Source organism: Lutjanus erythropterus, chromosome 9 (assembly GCF_056507025.1).
Source record: "Lutjanus erythropterus isolate fLutEry1 chromosome 9, fLutEry1.hap2, whole genome shotgun sequence".
Taxonomy (NCBI): Eukaryota; Metazoa; Chordata; class Actinopteri; order Lutjaniformes; family Lutjanidae; genus Lutjanus; species Lutjanus erythropterus.
The window spans coordinates 36,975,705-36,994,588 of NC_139325.1; the positions used below are offsets into that span (position 1 = coordinate 36,975,705).

General features: G+C 38.2%; 2 protein-coding genes across 2 annotated transcripts; one reads left to right on the top strand and one right to left on the bottom strand.

Annotated features, from left to right (window-relative positions):
• Positions 1 to 3,065: 3,065 nt before the first annotated feature.
• cd83 (CD83 molecule) lies at positions 3,066 to 7,575 on the bottom strand. The gene is made up of 5 exons (XM_084727461.1): positions 7,422 to 7,575; positions 6,974 to 7,110; positions 5,714 to 5,945; positions 4,817 to 4,923; positions 3,066 to 4,646 (listed from the first exon to the last, which is right to left on the bottom strand). The coding sequence occupies exons 1-5, from the start codon at positions 7,462 to 7,464 to the stop codon at positions 4,485 to 4,487; spliced, it is 681 nt and encodes a 226-aa protein (XP_084583587.1). The 5' UTR covers positions 7,465 to 7,575; the 3' UTR covers positions 3,066 to 4,484.
• A 989-nt stretch (positions 7,576 to 8,564) lies between these two features.
• On the top strand, positions 8,565 to 17,836 carry LOC146322092 (uncharacterized). Its single transcript, XM_084725881.1, has 5 exons — positions 8,565 to 8,604; positions 9,258 to 9,415; positions 11,029 to 11,148; positions 11,350 to 11,440; positions 12,293 to 17,836. Exons 1-5 carry the CDS (start codon positions 8,565 to 8,567, stop codon positions 12,349 to 12,351), a joined length of 468 nt encoding a protein of 155 aa, XP_084582007.1. The 3' UTR covers positions 12,352 to 17,836.
• Positions 17,837 to 18,884: the final 1,048 nt, after the last annotated feature.

The following is an 18,884-nucleotide window of genomic DNA, read 5'->3' on the forward strand; positions in this document are numbered from 1 at the left end:
CACCTTACAAACCTACATACAGAGCGACGTGTAAAACCGAATGGATGGAAAGAAAAGTACAGGCTGTGATAAACCGCCTGAGCAAAGCTGTTCATTTACCGAAAAGCCCAGCTAAAACTGACATATATATGTTGTAGATGATGGTGGTTTCCAGTCTGGTTTGTGGGTCACCGTATCAGAACATCCCACATTTCATGAAGCTCAAACCTTCTGTTTCATTTTAAACGATCTCTCTGAGGCCTCCGTTACAGACACATCACTGTCAGGAGGAGGGAAACAGCAGGATTAGGATAAAAAAAAAAACATCCATCCATCCATTTTACCTTCTTCAGGGGCAAAAGTAGAACATAAAGGTCATGTCTGTGTTCAGTGTGACATTTAAGAACAAGCAATCCCACTTAATTAAAGGGGAACTCCACCAGTTTTACACATGTAGGTCAGATTTCTTATCACGAATGCACATCCCTTGAACAACATTTGAAGAAGATTGTGACAAGTTGCATTATGGGAACTAACTAACTTAAACTTTATCTTTTTGAAATGTGATTTCCTGGTGTTTGTTCGCTGTATATTGTCTCTTTTTGTGTTTTCTGTCTCTAACTTGATGTTTTTGAGGTTTCTAATGAAACTGATGAACTCAGCTCACTAACAAACGCTGTGAAAACAGAATGGAAACAAACACATGATTCATTTTTACTGCTGACTTTAATCTTGAACATGATCATCGTTACAGTCACTGCTTGCAGGCTACTTCTCCTTTTCTCCTTCCTTCTTTATATTTTAGAAACAAGAATTTTCTTTCCACTTTTCTGTTTCATCAGTGTCTTTTTAAGTTCTATTAGGTTTTAGTTGTCAGAGTTTTAGTTGCTCTGAAATTAAGTCATTTCTGCAAAACAGGAACTCACAGCAGCACTTCAGATGTAGTTCCCCTATAAAAATAAATGATTTGATATCCTGCCTACATGATTTCCTTTCATAACAACCACAAACCGACATGACAGAGTAGATAAAATCATGACTTTAGCTCTATTTAACTCTAATCAGATTGTGAACTTAATCATAAACCTCTCAAAAAGTCCTAATTCTCACCTCTGCAGCGGAAGCACACTAATCTCAGAGTAACAAGATCCATTTCTCAGAGAAAACTCTTTTTATTGTCTCATAGATGACACAAAATGACAAACACTGAATAAAGAACAGATATACAGCCATAACATCTCATTTTCAGACAATATCTACAAGCTAAGAACCCAAAATCCTATATACAACACAAATATACAGTTAATTCAGTCATTTTTTGGAGATTATCAGCAAATCTCCTCATTTTCCTCAGCGTGCTCCTCTGTACATTCTTCAGTTTCACATTATTTACATCGACATCAAACAAAAATTGACATTAAAAGTCTCAAGCTGAACGAAACAAGCAGCATTTCAACATCAGCCTGCAGCAGCATTTGACAACAAAGACATGAATGCAGACATAAAAACATCTGTGTTTCAACTGTAGTGCGACTAGGGGTGCCACAATTCTGCAAATCCGTTGATTTTAAGGCCACGAACTGACTTGATTTTTCGATTCATCAGGTTTTGATTTGTAAAGATGAACAGATCATTGGTTTTATGCCATGATAACTGTCATATGCATTTTCAAATTCTTCTTTAAAAGACAGTTTCATTCATACTTGATGGCATATACTGTGAGAATTTCTGATTCTGCCTTTCAGTTTTGACTTTTTCTGACACCCCTACTTAAAGGACATTGTGCAGATTTCCCCCAAAATATAAAGACTCGTATAAAAATAATCCACCTAAATCATCACCAGAAGTGTGTGGCGGCGCCTACATCCACTTATTCTCTCAGCTCTGTCAGGTGCATTTACGAACAACAACTGACAAATTCTACGTATTCTACCTTTAAGTAAAAGCAACAATACCACACTTCAAAAAAACACTCCATTATTAGTAAATCCTGCATAGGAAATGTTCCTTATTGTTGTTTTTACATTGTTCTACTTTTAACTTAAACTAAGTAAAGACTCTTCATCGACTTCTGTTACTTAAGTAAAGTTGTGGAAAGTAACCAAGTACATTTACTGGTGACATACTTGTAGTTAATACTGACTTACACTAACTAGTTAGTAGTTACATAACATATTCTGAGTACATTTACTTGTCACACTTTAAGTGCATTTTCCTGACAACAGTTTTGACAACTTTTGTACTTTTACTTGTGTAACTTTCTGAGTTTGATTTAATATTGAAATTGGAACAGCAGGGAAAAAACATGTCACATATTCACGTGGCTTCTGGGGGATGATTAAATTATAAAAGAGGAAGTGAAACATCTAAAAAGGCCACACAGTGATGACGTAGCAGACTGTGGGGGTTTCCCTGATGCCAAAACAAAAGTTCAGACAAAATGTAAATAGTACGGAGAGCGGAGGCGCGTGAATGTCATTCTTTCTCAGTTCCAGTTCTGAAAGGGCACGAAAGGCTCGGTTCTCACTGCAGCTCGAGGCGTCTGGACGTGTGATCAATCTATCAATCTATCAATCAACCTGTTTATAGGGAGTTTTTCCTTACCACTGTCCCTCTAGCAGGGGTGGAAGTATCTAATTACAAATACTCAAATTACTGTAATTAAGTAGTTTTTTTGGTTACTTGTACTTTTATGAGTAGACTTTAAAGTCTGTACTTTTACTCATACTTGTGTATGCATTCCAAGCTGTAATCTACTTAGTTACTTGTAAAAGTACAATTGAGTATGAATTTGAATTAACAGCCAATCATTTCATCTGTATTTTATTAACCAATCAGGTGATCTGATCGCAAACAGGCCAATGAAAACAAGACATACAGCTGAAAAACAAAACAAAAAACTGCAGCAACACACATTTGCAGTACAGACGTTAATTAATCATTAACTGATTAATTGTTGTGAAGAATTTAACCAATCAGAAATATATTCGTAGATATTCAATCACAAAGCCATTTGTTGAATATTCTGGTTCTTGCTCTTTTTGTTGGGATTTGTTAGGTTTCTGTAAATAACGCTGTTTTTCTGGCTCAGGCTTCACTTTTTTCTAATCTGTAAACTGTCACAGCTGTTTCATGGGACACAGAAACTCTGTCGCATGTTTGCTAAAGCTAGTTATTAAACTTTTCATGAAACTGGTAAATGCCACCAAAATGAATCTGAGTCAATCCTGGAAATGTTGCTTATGTGCACATCTCTGTTTTGTTCTATTTTTTTTGTTGACACTTGACAATGGACTACAAAATAATGTCTGTTTTGTCAAGCTGAATGTTTCTTCACTGTATATCATAACAGCCGAGACATTTTTTCATTCAGATTTCAACAGTAGGTAAAAGTTTAGTAGGAAAAATCCAGGCAGTACCAAAGCTGTGTACACACAAAGATTTTTAGCATTTTTTTTTTTACATGTACTGTAAACATTTGATCTTTCATTCAAAGTCACAAATAGAAAATTTGCCATAAAACACAACAAAGTTTTGTGTGTCAAAACGTGTCACCTGTTTGTAAGAAAACTTGGCATCCTGTATAACCTGAGCCTGAATATAAAACAGTCTCACTGAAACCTGAACCTCCCAGCATGTCGTTCTTAATTACAACTTCAAGCAGTTTCAAGCACGTCACATAAAATCTAAGCACGTTTCAAACACTGAAAACATTACATTAAAATTTTAAGGATTTCCAGCACCCGTAAAAATGTTGTTGAGAACTTAAAAAAAAATAAACAATTCACAGACCAGGGCCAAACAGCAAGTGAGAGTTAACTTTTGGCTTTGGAAAAGGGCAGTTTGACCACATCATCTTAACTCAAGGTCCACTTTTCTTGCTCAGTTGACAGTTTTGGGGTTGAGCTGAGGAGAAAGCTATTAAAGTGGGCGGATAATTTTGTCAAATTTTACAACCCTTCACTACAGCTGGTGCACCACACTCTGAAGTTACATAGGCTCACTTTAAGATGCTCTACAACCTCTATAGAAAGATGTTGCACTCTGCACAGAGATGTAGAGTAACAGATGGTGTTCAGCAGGCCATTTTCACACATTCGCACACCGATGGCGCCGATTTGGGGTCGTGCTCAAACACCTTATCTTTGCACTGAGCCACCAAACTGCCCGTCCCCGCTCTTCCTCCTGAGACGCAGCTGTCGTGTCTGCAGTGACGTCCAGCTCCCGCTTTGTGTCCATATCTGTTTTATCTCCACGAGATTGGTATGACTCTTTCTTTGTCCTCAGCTGAAGTTTGAATGATTCAATTAAACAAATGACCCGGTGACGTCGGTTCTGCTCCTCACTGTCCAAACTGGATAAGAGTTTCCTTTGAAGTGGCATCAGTTGAGGACAAGTACAGAGAGAGACATTTAACAACCTACTTAATGGACACTAAAGTGATATTTGGGACACGTCCTCGACCGTCAGGGACAGTCTTTCTCTCTTTCAGCATGCCTTTGTCTTTAAACGCAGACATGCTTAATTGTGGGTTGTTTAGACGTCTTAGGACCTAACGTATATATCAACATTAAGTCCTTTTTGTCAAGTGGTTTGAGCGGTGCGTCCAATAAAGTTTCTTTTTTTGGTGTCTTGTTTCTGTCTTTGAGGGTATTCTTCAAACTAACCTGTGATGGAGACACGAGGAAAGACGTTTAGATAAGGAATGAAAGAGATCAGTGAGGCATTAGTGTTTAAAAAGCTTTGTGTTGTCGTGCTCAAGTAAACTGGATTTCTTTGAGACACTGTAAACTTTTCTCAAGCTTTAATGTGTGCATAAGCATATTCTATTACTTACATAGCTGAATCGGAATATTATGAGCGCACAGATCAGCACTACTGTGGCGATAATGACCATGGAAGCATCTGTCACCAGCTCCTCCGTGGGAACGTCATGATCACAACCTGGAAGTGAAAACGCAAATTAAAGTTAGTCAAGTTTGAACCTGCATGAACTGCATCACACACTGAGCTGCTCAGGTCGCGGCTACTGTTTTTCTTAATGGAGGCTGGCAGCTTTGAGCAGAGAAATCCTTGACTCATAAAACTTCAGTTTCCTACTGCAGGTAATACGCTGACTATTGATCAGTACCTCATACAACCATCGACATGTACATCTAAAATGATGCACAGACGCTTTTGTACCTCACATGTTTTTCAGAAGCTGGTTTTGGTTGGATAGATAACGTGAAATTTCACAACTGAACATCTGCAGAGCTTTTCTGCAGATTGAAAATGTTTATTTTTCAGTAAAGGAGGTCAGTACAGGTTCAAAGTTAAAGCTGGGGGAGTAAAGCCTGGTTATAATGCTCTATGACCACTGATTTAATGTGCATAGATCATTAAAGGACCAGTGTGAAGAATTTAGTGGCATCTAGTGGTGAGGTTGCAGATTGCAAACAACTGAATACTCTCCTCACCCTCCCCTTCCAAATGTGTAGGAGAACCTATAGTGTCTGCAAAAAATCTCAGTCTAAGGTAACAAAAATATTATTATACATAAAACGTGTGTACACATCGACTCTTTCAATCAGTGGCCAATAATTGCTTTATATTGATTATCTTTTGTGATTTTCCTCTTGGAAATTGATTTTTTCAGGCTTTGATTCCCTGAACCAAACAAACAGTGTGATGTCTTTCACCTCCCACAGCGTCAAATATTTGTGTGTGTGGAGACAAACGGCGAGACTTTTACCTGTCACAGTGAGGAGCACCTCCCCCTCCCGGTTCTGTTCTCCCACAGGTGCTGCCAGGTGACACACATAGGCGCCGCCGTCGCTGCACGTCACGTTGGGCAGCGAGATTGTGTGGGACTCGTCCAGCAGCTCCACCTTTTGGGCAGCGTTGGCGTACCATCGCGTCGTGCCGTTGGGGAGGTCTCTGGTCAGGAGGCCGCTGAGACGAGACGGAGACGGAGGCTCTCTGACCTGTGACATCATCAAGGTGAGATTCATCAAAACCACACCAACATAAACCACTATTACAGTTTTATTACAATTTTAAAATAGCAGTAACACAATTAACAATTCATTATCATGGTCTAAAAAAATACTTTGCTGGGTGGAAATGTTGCTATATTTTGTCAATCAATCAATTAATCAATCAATCAACAAATTGAACACACCAAAAGATGGAACAGCTGAGGTAATCCAAAAGTAATGGAAAGTAATCCAGTTACGTTACTTTAACATTGTGATATTTAGGATTACGTTACTACAGTCTTTAAAAGGTAATTAGTAACTGTTACTGTTACTTGTTGCACATCAAATCATCCATTTTTGTTATTCTGGAACTGATTTTACTGAGACTGAAAAATTTTACTTGTAGTATAACTTTTAACCCTAACTTTTAGCAAAGTAAAGGCTCTGAATACTACTACATTCATTATTGTTACTTAAGTACAGGGGTGAAAAGTAACTAAGTACATTTACTCAAACACTGCATGATCAAACACAATTTTGAAATAATTATACACTTAATTAGACCTTTATAGTTACTATAGTTACATTAAAAAACACATTCTGCATAATGAACACTTTTACTCGTCATACTTCAGGTACATTTTGCTGATGACAGGACAACTTTTGTGCATTTTCAGGACTTTCACTTGTAATGGAGTATTTTTAAACTATTTTAAACTTTGTACTTCTTTCACTTCTGCTAAAGTGAAATTGAACTACTTCCTCTACTGCGACTGCTTTAACTTAAACAGCAGCACATCTGCTCGCACAGACAGTAAAAGTATTATTATTATATCAAGCCCATTATTCATTATATCACACATGCTGTATTTTTGGAGGGAAAGGGAAACAGAAAATAAATGTGACCTTAATTTGAATCAAAATCAGCCAATGAGAGGACGACATGTGCGATATTTCCTGGCGTTTTGTCTTTGTGAATGATAAAGTATTTTGCCTTAAGCCTTCGTGAAAACACATGAAATGAAAAGTTTTACCTTGTACCACCTGACTGCTCTGTACTGCACACCTGGCTTGGGTTTCGCGGTGCACTGAAGAGAACAATCAACACCGAAATCTGATTTAACCTCCAGCGTGTCCTCGCTGACAGCCATGCTCAGAGAGAGGCACACATCTGAGGAATACAAGAGTCCACACATGAAGTCATTGGGTGCATTTTTGTGTGATTCTGAAGAAATCCAAAAGTATTCAGATGACATCACATTTTTTTTTTATATAATTCAATGGATTATCGTGTCATAATTACAAAAAAGTGCCATGTAATTCTAGTAACTGACTATGAAGCTGAAGCATTTCATGGTAATCCTACACAGCCCTGTTCAGATTATTTATAAAATTATCATATGTAATCATCGTGTAAGGAGAAGGACAAAAAAAAAAAGACAATATTGCAAATGTTGAATCCGAAATGTTTCAGATACTTACACAGTGTTAATAGTAGTGCAAAGCTCAGCAAACGTGGATACATAATGATGTTCAGGTAGAGACACCGGTCGAGAAGCTTTAGCAGAGACAGACTGCAAGAACGGTGCCGGGAACCACAGAAGAGAACCTTTTATACGCTGCTTTGCTGGAAATTCCGAAAGTAACACTTCCGCAACAGACCGCTGTCGCTGGCATGTGCGATCTCTCAGTCATTGCTGAAGGTTGAAGGGTGGAGTGACGCTCAGAAAAGAGTCAAGCGGCGACACAGCAGCATCATGTTCCGTAAAGTCAGGGTTAAAACACATCTTTTCCCCTCATTTATCATTTTAGGTGAGTATCCCAATTATCACGATTTAATGTGTCTTCTGTTAAAGTTGATGCTTTTTTTTTTGTCTTGTGTGACTTGCGGTCCCATTGCATGTTGTGACGGGCGTCAGTTACACACGCCAAACTACATTTTAAAAATGTCAGTTAAATGTCTGCGTGCTTACAGCTTCATGCACATACTACTAACAGCACACACTGAGGTAGTTTGATAACATTTGGCGTTTACTGGTAAAATCGGCATGACAGTGATGCCTCAACTCGAATGGCAACCATGATTCCCATCCTATTACTTGAAACAGATTCGGTCTTTAAAAAAATACGCAATGTAAGTCATTTTAACATGAGCCGAATTAAAGACCGGATCATGCAGAGTTAGAAAAGTGTTAAAATATTTATTTGTTATCTAAAACCTTGGGCAGCAAAACACGATATAGTAAATTAACCGAATTTTGAATGACGTTTGGGGTTACTTTATAGGGGAGACCAGATTAATATTTTATTGCATGAAATAGAAAAGAAACACTAGAGTGCCTGTGCAGAAGGATTACTCATGCTTATTTACTAAATACTGATATGTGTGTGTGGTTTGTTGACCTTCCGTTTAGTTAATATTAGCATATAATCGCTGTGTCATCAATATGGCGTCCCGGCAGCCGCAGATCCTGCATTAACATGTTACTAACTATTTAATACTTTACTACAAAGGTAACATTTTTGTATTTCGGATGCCTCGAGCTAATGGTATCAACTTAACCATGTAATAATATGTAATTCGGCTTCAATGAGGTTGGTAAACAAATATAAAGGTAGGAGAAAATGAAAGCAGCCGGTTTTCCCCCACGTTTCCCTGCAAGAGGTGATTTCCAAGAAAGGAGGAAACAGGCTAGGAAAGTCCTAGAGAGTGACGTACCGTATTATTCTACAAACATATGCTTGCTCAATAGAAAACAAACAAACAAATAGAAAAAAAGACAAGCCAGAAAGTTCCTTAAAGTGTGGAAGCCCATTTCTGCCACCGAAAGAAAGAAAAATTTTTTTTTTTTTAAATGTCAAAATTATGAGATAAAAAGCTGAATCGTGAGATAAAAAGTCATATTTTGACTTTTTTTAAAAATCTTATAATTATGGGATTAAAAAAAATCAAAATCATGAAATAAAGAATCAAAATTATGAAATAAAAAGTTGAAATTATGAGATGAAAAGTCATAACCATGCAATAAGAAGTCGTTATTTTGACTTTTTTTGTAAACTCATAATCATGAGATAACCAAAAGCCAAAATTCTGTGATAAAAAGTCAAAATCATGAGATAAAAAGTCATAATTTAGATTTATTTTTAATATCATGATTATGAGATTTAAAAATAAAGTCAAAATTATGACTCCCCCTCATCACATCATCAAGATGTTAAACCAATAAATATAAGGAAAAGGTAAAAGCAGATTTTGGACCATGTGGATGAAGTTCTGATGTTTTGACTAAAGGGAAAGAGGAAAAATGACAACATGAGTTTCACATTTACAATCTTCTTCTTTGTGTTTAGTGACTGTTCTGTGGTCTGCCAGCTGCAGGCCAGAGGTGACGGAGACCACCTCACATTATTCCTGCTGTAAACCGACGCTGGAGTTCGACCAGCAACGTGAGAACACATGGACCATCGACAACAAGGTGAAAAATAAAACCCTGCATGCACTATGACAGTGCAGCGAGTATATTCTTACAAAGATCAGCACACAGTTCATTCTCCTCCTGTGATGTTTCTGTGCTTTAACTATTATTCAACCAGACATGAAGAAGCCCAGAGAAGAAACGGACAGGTAAAAAAAAAAAAAAAAACACCTGCTGCCAGATTACTGCACCTTTCAATAAAACTGCAAACTGCCATTTTCATTTTATTTCATGGGACCTAAAGTTATGCCATGATTAAAATCTAAATAAAGAAGCGCAGATTTACAGTTTTATTTTTCATTTTAGTTGAGTTTAGAAAGCTGATTCTCTGCTTCACTCTAAGCATCATTATAATGATGTCATGCTTATACTTGAGAGTTTACTAGAGATGTTTTTAGCCATGTTAGCAGCATGCAGCTGTGGATAGCAGCGCTCGCTGTGCACTCAGCTCTTAGATTATCATAAAACTTGGTTCAGATGTGTGCACATGAAATCATCTGCACTCAGTGATCAGATTCAATATTTTTTAATGCAGCACAGCAGCAGAACCTGCTGCAATAGGAATATTTATTCTTATCAGTGAGTGCTGATGATTTCATGTGCACATTTTCAGTTTTTTTGGATCATATACTAAAGATATTCAAGTTGAGCATGTCAGCTGTCTCTCTTTGTTTGAAAAATCTGGTTCAGTGTGAACTTGTTAGCTTTGTCACTGTGAGCGTGTTGCCATGCTAGTGTTAGCTGTAGCACTGCTGAGCTGCTCACCACTTTTACTGTCTTTTATTTGAGTGTCTGAGCGCCATTTTCCACCAACATGGAAATGGCATCGCTCCTGTTCGAGCAACTCATCTTAAACCGTTCTGAGCATTTCCAGAAAACATGGCTTCCAGCTGGAGCCAAAAAATATCAGGTTTTCATCGTGAACCAAAGTGGGCGTTATCTTTTTTTTCATACCCTCCTGACGTTTCACAGGGTTGTACGGTATCAGTGTAAAACTTGTGTAAAATGTCTTGTCCAGACTGTACTCCACGGTACTGTAGTACTCCCTCGATGTAGGCAGAACCGGTCGTCATAGCAACGCCATTCCCACAGCTGGGAACAACACACATGCGTGCAGGAGCTCAGCTTCGGTCTTGAGTAGCTGCAGCTTTTATTCCCTGACAAACTCAAACCCACGCTGCATTTACTGCGCCGTCGCTCCTTAATTTACTACAAGACCAACAACCTTTTGAGCACACGCTCTCCATCGCCATCGCTCACCACCACAGACAGTAATCAGTCTGTCTCTCGCCCTCTCTCACGGTCGCTAAAGTTACACAGTCAGTGTAACTCCACAGCTCCAGGGATCTTGAACAGAACCGGTTCTCAAACCAGACCTAATTTGGTGGAAAATGACCCTGTGTGAGAAATGACTGCGCTGTATACTGAACAACAGTGCCCTAAAACTTTACAAAACAAAAAAACAAACAGCTTTCTGCTAATGGATGTTGCAGTTGGGCAACTTTACACTCAAAACGCATCACTTCTAAGCTCAGGATAACTTATTTTTAGACACCTGTAAATAAATGTCTGTTCATAAAGTGATTTTTGTTGATGGTGTTTTGTTCCTGCAGCCCATCGCCCACTTCAACGGTGGGGAGCAAGAGTGCATCTCTCCATGCAAGAGGATTGAAGATGGATTGATGACGCTGGAGGCATGCGTAGATGTGAACACCACCGTGGTGTGGACCAATGTAGGTCACGCACCTTTTCATATTAAATTATGACTCCATTTTGTGGCTTTATACTATCTGAATTTTTGAGTTTTTTCAGACAATTAACTTTAATAATAAACTTTAATTATGATTCCCTCAGTGTTTGAGCTTTTCATATTTGACAAACCTGAACTCAAGAATCTGAAGAAGATCTTTTTATTTTCACTCATCTGTTAACAGGACAAGCAAGTGACGGTGGAGGAACGGACGTACTTCTCCGTCCAGCCATGCTCTGGTTCTCTCTCAAACAAGATGGCACCAGGAAATCAGGGTGGGTTTGTTTTACATACCAACAGGCTGATTCCTGGCAGTGTATTTAAATGATGTCTTTCATACACCTTAATTTGTTGCATTACAGCTGCGCCATTCTACCAGCAGCACCGAGACGCTCCGCTTCAAATACACACCGAGTCTGTTTTTGACAGATGCTGGGTCAGTTAGCACAGAGCAGATTGAACAGGCAGGAGGTCAGACACAGAAAAGGCAGGGAGAACCCACTTAATTTTCAAAATAAAAGACCCCGCGCAGACTCACCATCATAAAGACACACAGAAAAGAAACTATTTAACCATGTAGGCTGTTTATCCATGGTAGAAGCACAAAGAACAAGGAAAGAGCAGCTAATCAACAAAATCTGAGCAAAAAAACATAATCAGGTGAGCAAAATGACTCACTGCTGAAACGCTTCTGAAGCCCTGCTGGTGGGACCTGCAGCCGTGTGGAGGACGGATCAGAGTCGTGACACAGACGTACTGTGTTTGGTGGAATCAACTGGTGAGGCTCATCAGGAGATTTTCTGCACACTTCAGTCTCCTCCTGCATTCTGCACAGCAGAGCTGGTCTGGACTGTGAATGCTAATGTTAGTTAGCGTGTATTAGCCAGGCTAATGTCAGTTAGAACAGCCTTAAACCAGAGGTCTCCTGATTTGGAGCCGAAAATCTAGAAAAGTCACATTAATCACTGAATTGAGCTTCATCACTATCATGTTAATATGTTAACATGCATGCATGTTGAAAATGGCAGAGTTTTAGCATTTAAATATGGACACAGTTGACATGGTAACGGACTAACTTTGAGTCATGTCAGTGAAATGTACCTTTGTTACTTGTCTTTTGGCTGCAGGGTTCATCGGGCTGTTTTGGCTCTTCGGGGGACTGTTGGTGACTCAGATGATCTGTTAAGTCCTCATCCTCTGAGATCAGCAGGGATCTTCATTCAATGCTGCTATTCATGGTACAAATGTCAGGCTTCTTTCACTGACATATATTTCTGTGCCTTTGCTGACTGTTCTCTGCACTTTACTCAGAGTTAGCTTTTCTTTTTTTTTTACAACATATAATTTGTAGGAACCATATATATTATAGGAATAGTTTCGCACTGCAGGGCCATGCACACAGTATTATGTATGAATGTATCCTCTATTTATTCTTTTTAGCTTTAATCGTGCACATCAGTTCTTTCTTGGTCCATCCTGGTCTTGTCATATCATTTCAGTTGTGCATTGCTCAAAGCTTTTATTTATGAAGAAACGTGGATGCAGTGTTTCATGTTTACCATCATATTTATTGAGACATCTGCAAATTTGATTCATTGAAGTATAATTGATTGGTCACCTACATGCACTGCCCCCCTTTTGATATGATATTCCAGTCATTTTTAGCAAAGATTCCTACCAGTGCTGCTACTCAGAATTTAGATTTGTTGATTTAGATACACTTAGAAGTCAGCTTTCACACACTAAATGCCAAAACACTTGTTCCTCCCACAGTTCATAGAACAAAGCTGCTGACCCACTCAGACTCACTAAACCTTTAGTTAGCTGACAACATTTTAACAGATTTTTAGAAATTTTTTGTTTTGTAGTAAAATCACTGTAGAGTTGCAAAGTGGGATGAGCTGTTTCAGGTTCCAGAAATCCTGTGTATTTTTCCCATAAACTGTATTATGTGACTGACAATTTTAGCATGAAATTCTTATATCGGATTCAACGGTACACGCCTGTCGACAGAACAAAACTCAACAAAACGTTGGTGTTCCCTGTGGAGTTTCTGACCTCTTGTTACATCATCACACATACACGTTCGTGCCAGTGGTGCTACACTTTTCCACTGATCTGGTGCTGCTAAGGTCCCCAAGACTGCAAACCAGTAAACTTGAACGCACAAAACGCTGGACTCAAACTGTAAAAAAAGTCATTCTGAAAAAGTGTTTTGTGAAGAAGGAAAATGGCACAACATGTTTGTGTGAGGAGAAACACCAAGCTTGCAAGAAAACTTCACAGGGCACCTTTTACTAACTACAACCCCCATGGTGCACTTCTACAAGGCACAACCAGTCAACAAGCTTAAAGTAATATATTCACTATAATAAATCATGACATGACCATGACGTGTCATCAGAGATGAAGGAAACATGCAGTTAACTTGAAATACTCAGCGCTGCAGCCTGCATGTTCTCCTCTCAAACTTACATTCTTCATTCATTCAATACTCATTTTTAAACACTAAGAACTTAAATATTTCTTCTTTAAAAACCTGTTTCATGCTCCACTAACGGCTAAAGGCATCACTGTTTTTAATCAGATTTTTTATATGAATTTATTTTTAGATTTTGGGTTCATTTTAAATTAATTCAGAAACGTTTTGTTCACATTTTCAAAGTTCAGATGTTTGATGTGCTCCAGCTCTGAAGCTGCGTTCCATTTAGTCAGAGCTGGGAATGACATCACCAGTGTTGCCGCGTCCACGTTTTTCCCGCAGCGGTTGGTCCGGTGGATCTATTTTGCATGCAAATAGCATTAATAGCATAGAACAAACAACGCATACAACACTTAAGCCACATGTCCACACAGAATTTGACAGTACTGTGTGTACGACAGATTCAAAAACGTATTGAGACGGTGTACAACTACAACTTGAACGTACTGTTTATGCACAGAGCAGCCATCTTGGATTTTAAGGTCCGATTGGTAATGTTCGTCAGAAATCTGGCTGCTACGGTTGAAATTTCTGACTGGGAACTCAGAAACTTAAATTTCCAAATTCAAATTGAACGTAGCTGTCGGTCACTCCTCTGACTGTCTTCCTCTACACAGCAGTGATAGTATTTAAAGCCGTCCGCCATGAAAAACTGACTGAAACACGCATACGTTTACATTTACCCAGCTTATGTTAACACTGAGGATATTTTTTAAAGGAAAACCAAGAAACAGAACAGGGAAAAACACCGGCTGAACCTGCAGCTCCTCCCACCTCACAACCTGATACATTTCTTTATTAGGAGTTTAAGCCCAAAAAAACTTTTATTGTCTTTTAAACAGCCCCTCCAAAAAAATAAATGGTTTTAGAATATTAATAACTCGCTTACCTTTAGCTGGAAAATTTCATTAGCTTATAAAGTGTAAATTCTGGTAGCAGTACAGTTTTTCACACAGTAGCTAGTTTTAGTCAAACAGTACACAGGTACAGAACATAAGAAGAAGAAGAAGAAGAAGAAGAAGAAGGGATTTTTGTTTCAAAGGTAGAAATAAGGAAAAGTAATGGGAGCACTTTAAATGTTTACATGCAGCTGACAGACACGTAGAAAACAAATTTATACTAAACGCCTCCACTAATTTGACGTTTACAAGTCGATGATGTTAGGTACCCAGGTGTTACGGTTAGCTAGCTACAAAACCAAAGCCATATCAATAAGCTGATTCACTGATGCCAGTCGATCAAAGCTCCACAATGGAAGCCGCAGGTGACCACTGTGAACCCCTTTCTCAGATTCAGTCTCATCTCAGTTTATTTCATCATGATACATGAATGTATGAATGCAAAGTGAAGTAGAAAGCACTGAGAAGTTTATTTTTGCACTGTAAAATGTCCCGACCACAACATATCATGGTCACAGCTGTTTAACAGACACATTTAAGGCATTGTTTTAAAAAAAAAAGTGCCAGTACAGATGTGGCCTAAATGAACTTGAAGGAAGGTCAAAGAGTGTCGGAGCAGAAAAGAGCATCTGATTGTTTTCTCTGTCGGATTGGACTTAAAGTCCTGAGAGTGCTGCAGGGTGATGAAGCACAAATCAATACCAGCACACACCAGCACAGACCAGCACAGACCAGCACACAACAGCACAGACCAGCACACAACAGCACACACCAGCACACACCAGCACACAGCAGCACAGACCAGCACACAACAGCACACACCAGCACACACCAGCACAGACCAGCACACACCAGCACACACCAGCACAGACCAGCACACACCAGCACACACCAGCACACACCAGCACAGACCAGCACACACCAGCACACACCAGCACACACCAGCACACACCAGCACACACCAGCACACAACAGCACAGACCAGCACACAACAGCACACACCAGCACAGACCAGCACACACCAGCACACAACAGCACACACCAGCACACACCAGCACACACCAGCACACACCAGCACAGACCAGCACAGTATGATGAAGAAAATAGTATTTTTGTGAATCTGACAGTTGATTTCTGAGAGTCTCTGTTAGAGAAATTATAGCAGAGACCAAGTATTTTAATAAGATGCACTTTATAAACTTTAAATGATCAGCTGATGAAGCTGAAACTTTACATGCACTTTCTACCACACTGTGACGGAGACAGCTGAGCTCAAACCTTTCTTTTTCTTTTCTTTTTTGAAAATCATTTTAAGTCAGGCATCTCTTGCTATCCTTTCAAAATTGTTTGGTACACATCTTGAATCATTCTAATTCAGCGACGCCAGCTTTTAGCTGCTTTAGCAGAGTTGTTCCAAACTGTCCGTGACCTTCAGAGTTCTCTCATGTCATTTAACAGATCCCAGTTACTTTTCACACTTCATTTGACACTGAGCTGGACAGTTTACCAAATTTATCAAATAACAAACATAAAGAATCTCCTTCTGGCCTAAACTTACTCAAATCACACCTATCAATGATAAAAAAAAAAGTAAGATTCCTCCCTGAAACTGAGCAAATTCATGACATCTAAAAGAAAAAATAAATTAAAATGATGAATTAACAGTTCAGGGCTCAACAGTAAGGATTGCTCGCTGTCCTGGGGCAAGTTAAATGCCACGTTGGGCAAGTAAATGTGGCAACTCACGTGCCCAACCAAGTGGTAAAAAAGAATTAAACTAGTTTGATAATAGGTAACATCCACTAGTTAAAGTAATTTTTCATGCAAAATGGCAGGGGATGATGTTTTAAGACTCTCAAATATGGAGATTTCACACTTTTCTGTATTTCTGATCATTAAACTGATCATCTTTGGATTTTGAAACATGTCCAGTTCCCTCTTTGATTAATTAATTACATTGGTTTTAATTTAATTGTTGCTTTTTAATTGGTTTGATTCAGTTTATTGTAGTCTTGTGTTAAATTTGTTATTCAATCAATTTGGATCATAGACTGAGATTTTGATTTAAGGCTTTAAAGTCTAATTAAGGCTGCAAAGTTAATCAGAATATTATCAAAATTGTTACATGGCCATGTGCAATAAGGTGAAATCTTTTGACTAAAAAGTCAAATGTGTTACAAAATAGTATTATAATGAATTACTGTAGTGATGCAGAGATGCTCTGGTCTACAGAACCAAACAAATGTCACGTCGTCATGAAATAAATAGTTTCTTTCAGTGAAAATCAAATTTGTGATGCAAAAATAATCATTGCCACTAATCATGATATATCACAAATGCAATATCTTTCGAAATAATCACAGCATATAATAATTTCACCAAACAGTGCAGCTGTAAAAATGAAGTGTTTTGGGTTTCTCAGCTGCTCTGACCTACAAATCTTGTTCTCCAGATCTAAATAAAACATGTTTGTTTGGTTCAGACACCAAACAAAATGTTCCATCATGACGATCTTAATAGTTTTTTAAGTGAAAATGAAAACTGTGATGCAAGAATGATCATTCCCACTAATCGCTGACATATCTTTCAAAATAATCCTCATCTGTTTATAATTCAAAACACCCATCATCTGTTTTTAGTTCCTGTATTAAACCAGATGAAACATTTTAAACTTCACTGATGCTCTTCACTGCTTCTCGTCTCTTTGACCTTTTAAAACTGATCAAATCACTAAAATCTGGCATTAAGCATCATGTGGCCTTTACTGACAAGTACTCCACTGGTGTTGTTTAGGCATTAAAGACTTTTGTGTCAGTTCACAATAATTATTAGAATTAATGCCCCAGTAAAAAGCATTAAAGGGAAACTTGACTGAATCACCAAAGGGACATTTTCTCACTGCCATAAGAACACAGTGTTACTATGCAAGTTACAGCGTGGAATAATAATGGTGCTTCTGTTGTTTTTGGTTTGGGAACTTTTGCTTACTTTAATTGCTGGAATTAGATTTTTTTTTTTTTTTAATTGAGTGTTTGCATCCACTTTTAGCTCCTTAATACTGAATTTGTGCCAAAAAAATGAGTTCTCAATGTCCAAAATTGGCAGCTGGCTGAATATTTGTTGACCAACTGTTCAGCATGTTTTGGTTGTTCCTCAATAACGCGAGTACTACTGATGAAAAATGTGAAACCAGCACTGTGTTATATCTGTGTACTGTAAATTCTCATTTGTAATCACAAAGTCCTCCAAATTATGTGCTTTTTTGTATTTTTATACCCTGATAGCACAGTTCTAGACATTATATACTGTGATGTGTCATTTCATGCAGTAAGGACCAAAACTTTTGTGCAATCATTTCTGTTGTGTTGCTGCTCTTAAATCTTTCTGTGAAAATAAACAATAAATTTAGTTTAAATCTTTTCTGCGGTCTGTCTCATGTTCTTTATGTTCTGTATGTAGTTTTGTGATGAATTTGACAATAAAAACATTATTTTTTTTCATGAAAATACGGCACATGACCAGATGGATAAAGTAGACGTATTTATCCACAAATACTGAAATGCTTTTAATGGGGTGTGTTGAAGGTATTTAGAGGAATAGTTCACCCAAAAAATGAAAATTCAGCCATTATCTCCTCACCCTCATGCCGACTGATGGTCGGGTTTATTTTGTTAGTCTGCAAAACACTCCTGGAGTTTCACGGGAAAACAGTGTTGCGGAGTTTCAGTGAATGGTGACCAGTTTTCAAATGTAAAAAAACAAACAAAAAAAAGTCACCAATCACTTCAATTGAGGGCGAGTAAAGAACGACTGAATTTTCATTTTCAGGTGAACTATCCCTTTAAATGGCATTTTACCAGAGGTGTGGACTCCAGTCACATGACCTACACTTGAGTCAGACTCAAGTCACAAATTTGATGACTTCAGACTCGACTTGGACTTGAGCCTTCTGACTTGAAAATACTTGATACCGTCCCCCACTGAGCTCCAGCTGGAAAAAAAATGGATACCAAAGATCTTTTTATTCACGTACAAAAACTACAAGAAAGTCAACAAATAATTAACTCGCAGGTCGAAAATTACAGACGGAAGGTGTTTTGGGACATGCCGGATTCAGCAGTCGGCTTTTAGAGGCCGTTTTCAACTTTGAAAGAAAATTTCTCACAAATCTGAATTATTTATGTTTTCAGTGGACGACAGTTCTAATGAATCTGAAGGAACATGTCAGTTCTTGAAACATACAAACAACTGACAATTTAGTTTTTAATTTCTATTTAAATTACTGAAGAACTCTGAAGTCTGGAGACACCTTATTTCTGTAAATGATATCTCCTAGAA

What these genes read in the sequence shown, in the direction of transcription:
- LOC146322092 (XM_084725881.1), top strand. Translation starts at nt 8,565, where the DNA reads ATGAAAGCAGCCGGTTTTCCCCCACGTTTCCCTGCAAGAG. An exon ending in CCCACGTTTCCCTGCAAGAG is followed by an intron (nt 8,605 to 9,257) that starts GTGATTTCCAAG and finishes TGACAACATGAG; the next exon opens with TTTCACATTTACAATCTTCT. An exon ending in GATGGCACCAGGAAATCAGG is followed by an intron (nt 11,441 to 12,292) that starts GTGGGTTTGTTT and finishes TTTTGGCTGCAG; the next exon opens with GGTTCATCGGGCTGTTTTGG.
- cd83 (XM_084727461.1), bottom strand. Translation starts at nt 7,464, where the DNA reads ATGTATCCACGTTTGCTGAGCTTTGCACTACTATTAACACTGT. An exon ending in GAGCAGTCAGGTGGTACAAG is followed by an intron (nt 5,946 to 6,973) that starts GTAAAACTTTTC and finishes ATGATGTCACAG; the next exon opens with GTCAGAGAGCCTCCGTCTCC. An exon ending in TAATATTCCGATTCAGCTAT is followed by an intron (nt 4,647 to 4,816) that starts GTAAGTAATAGA and finishes TCTCCATCACAG; the next exon opens with GTTAGTTTGAAGAATACCCT.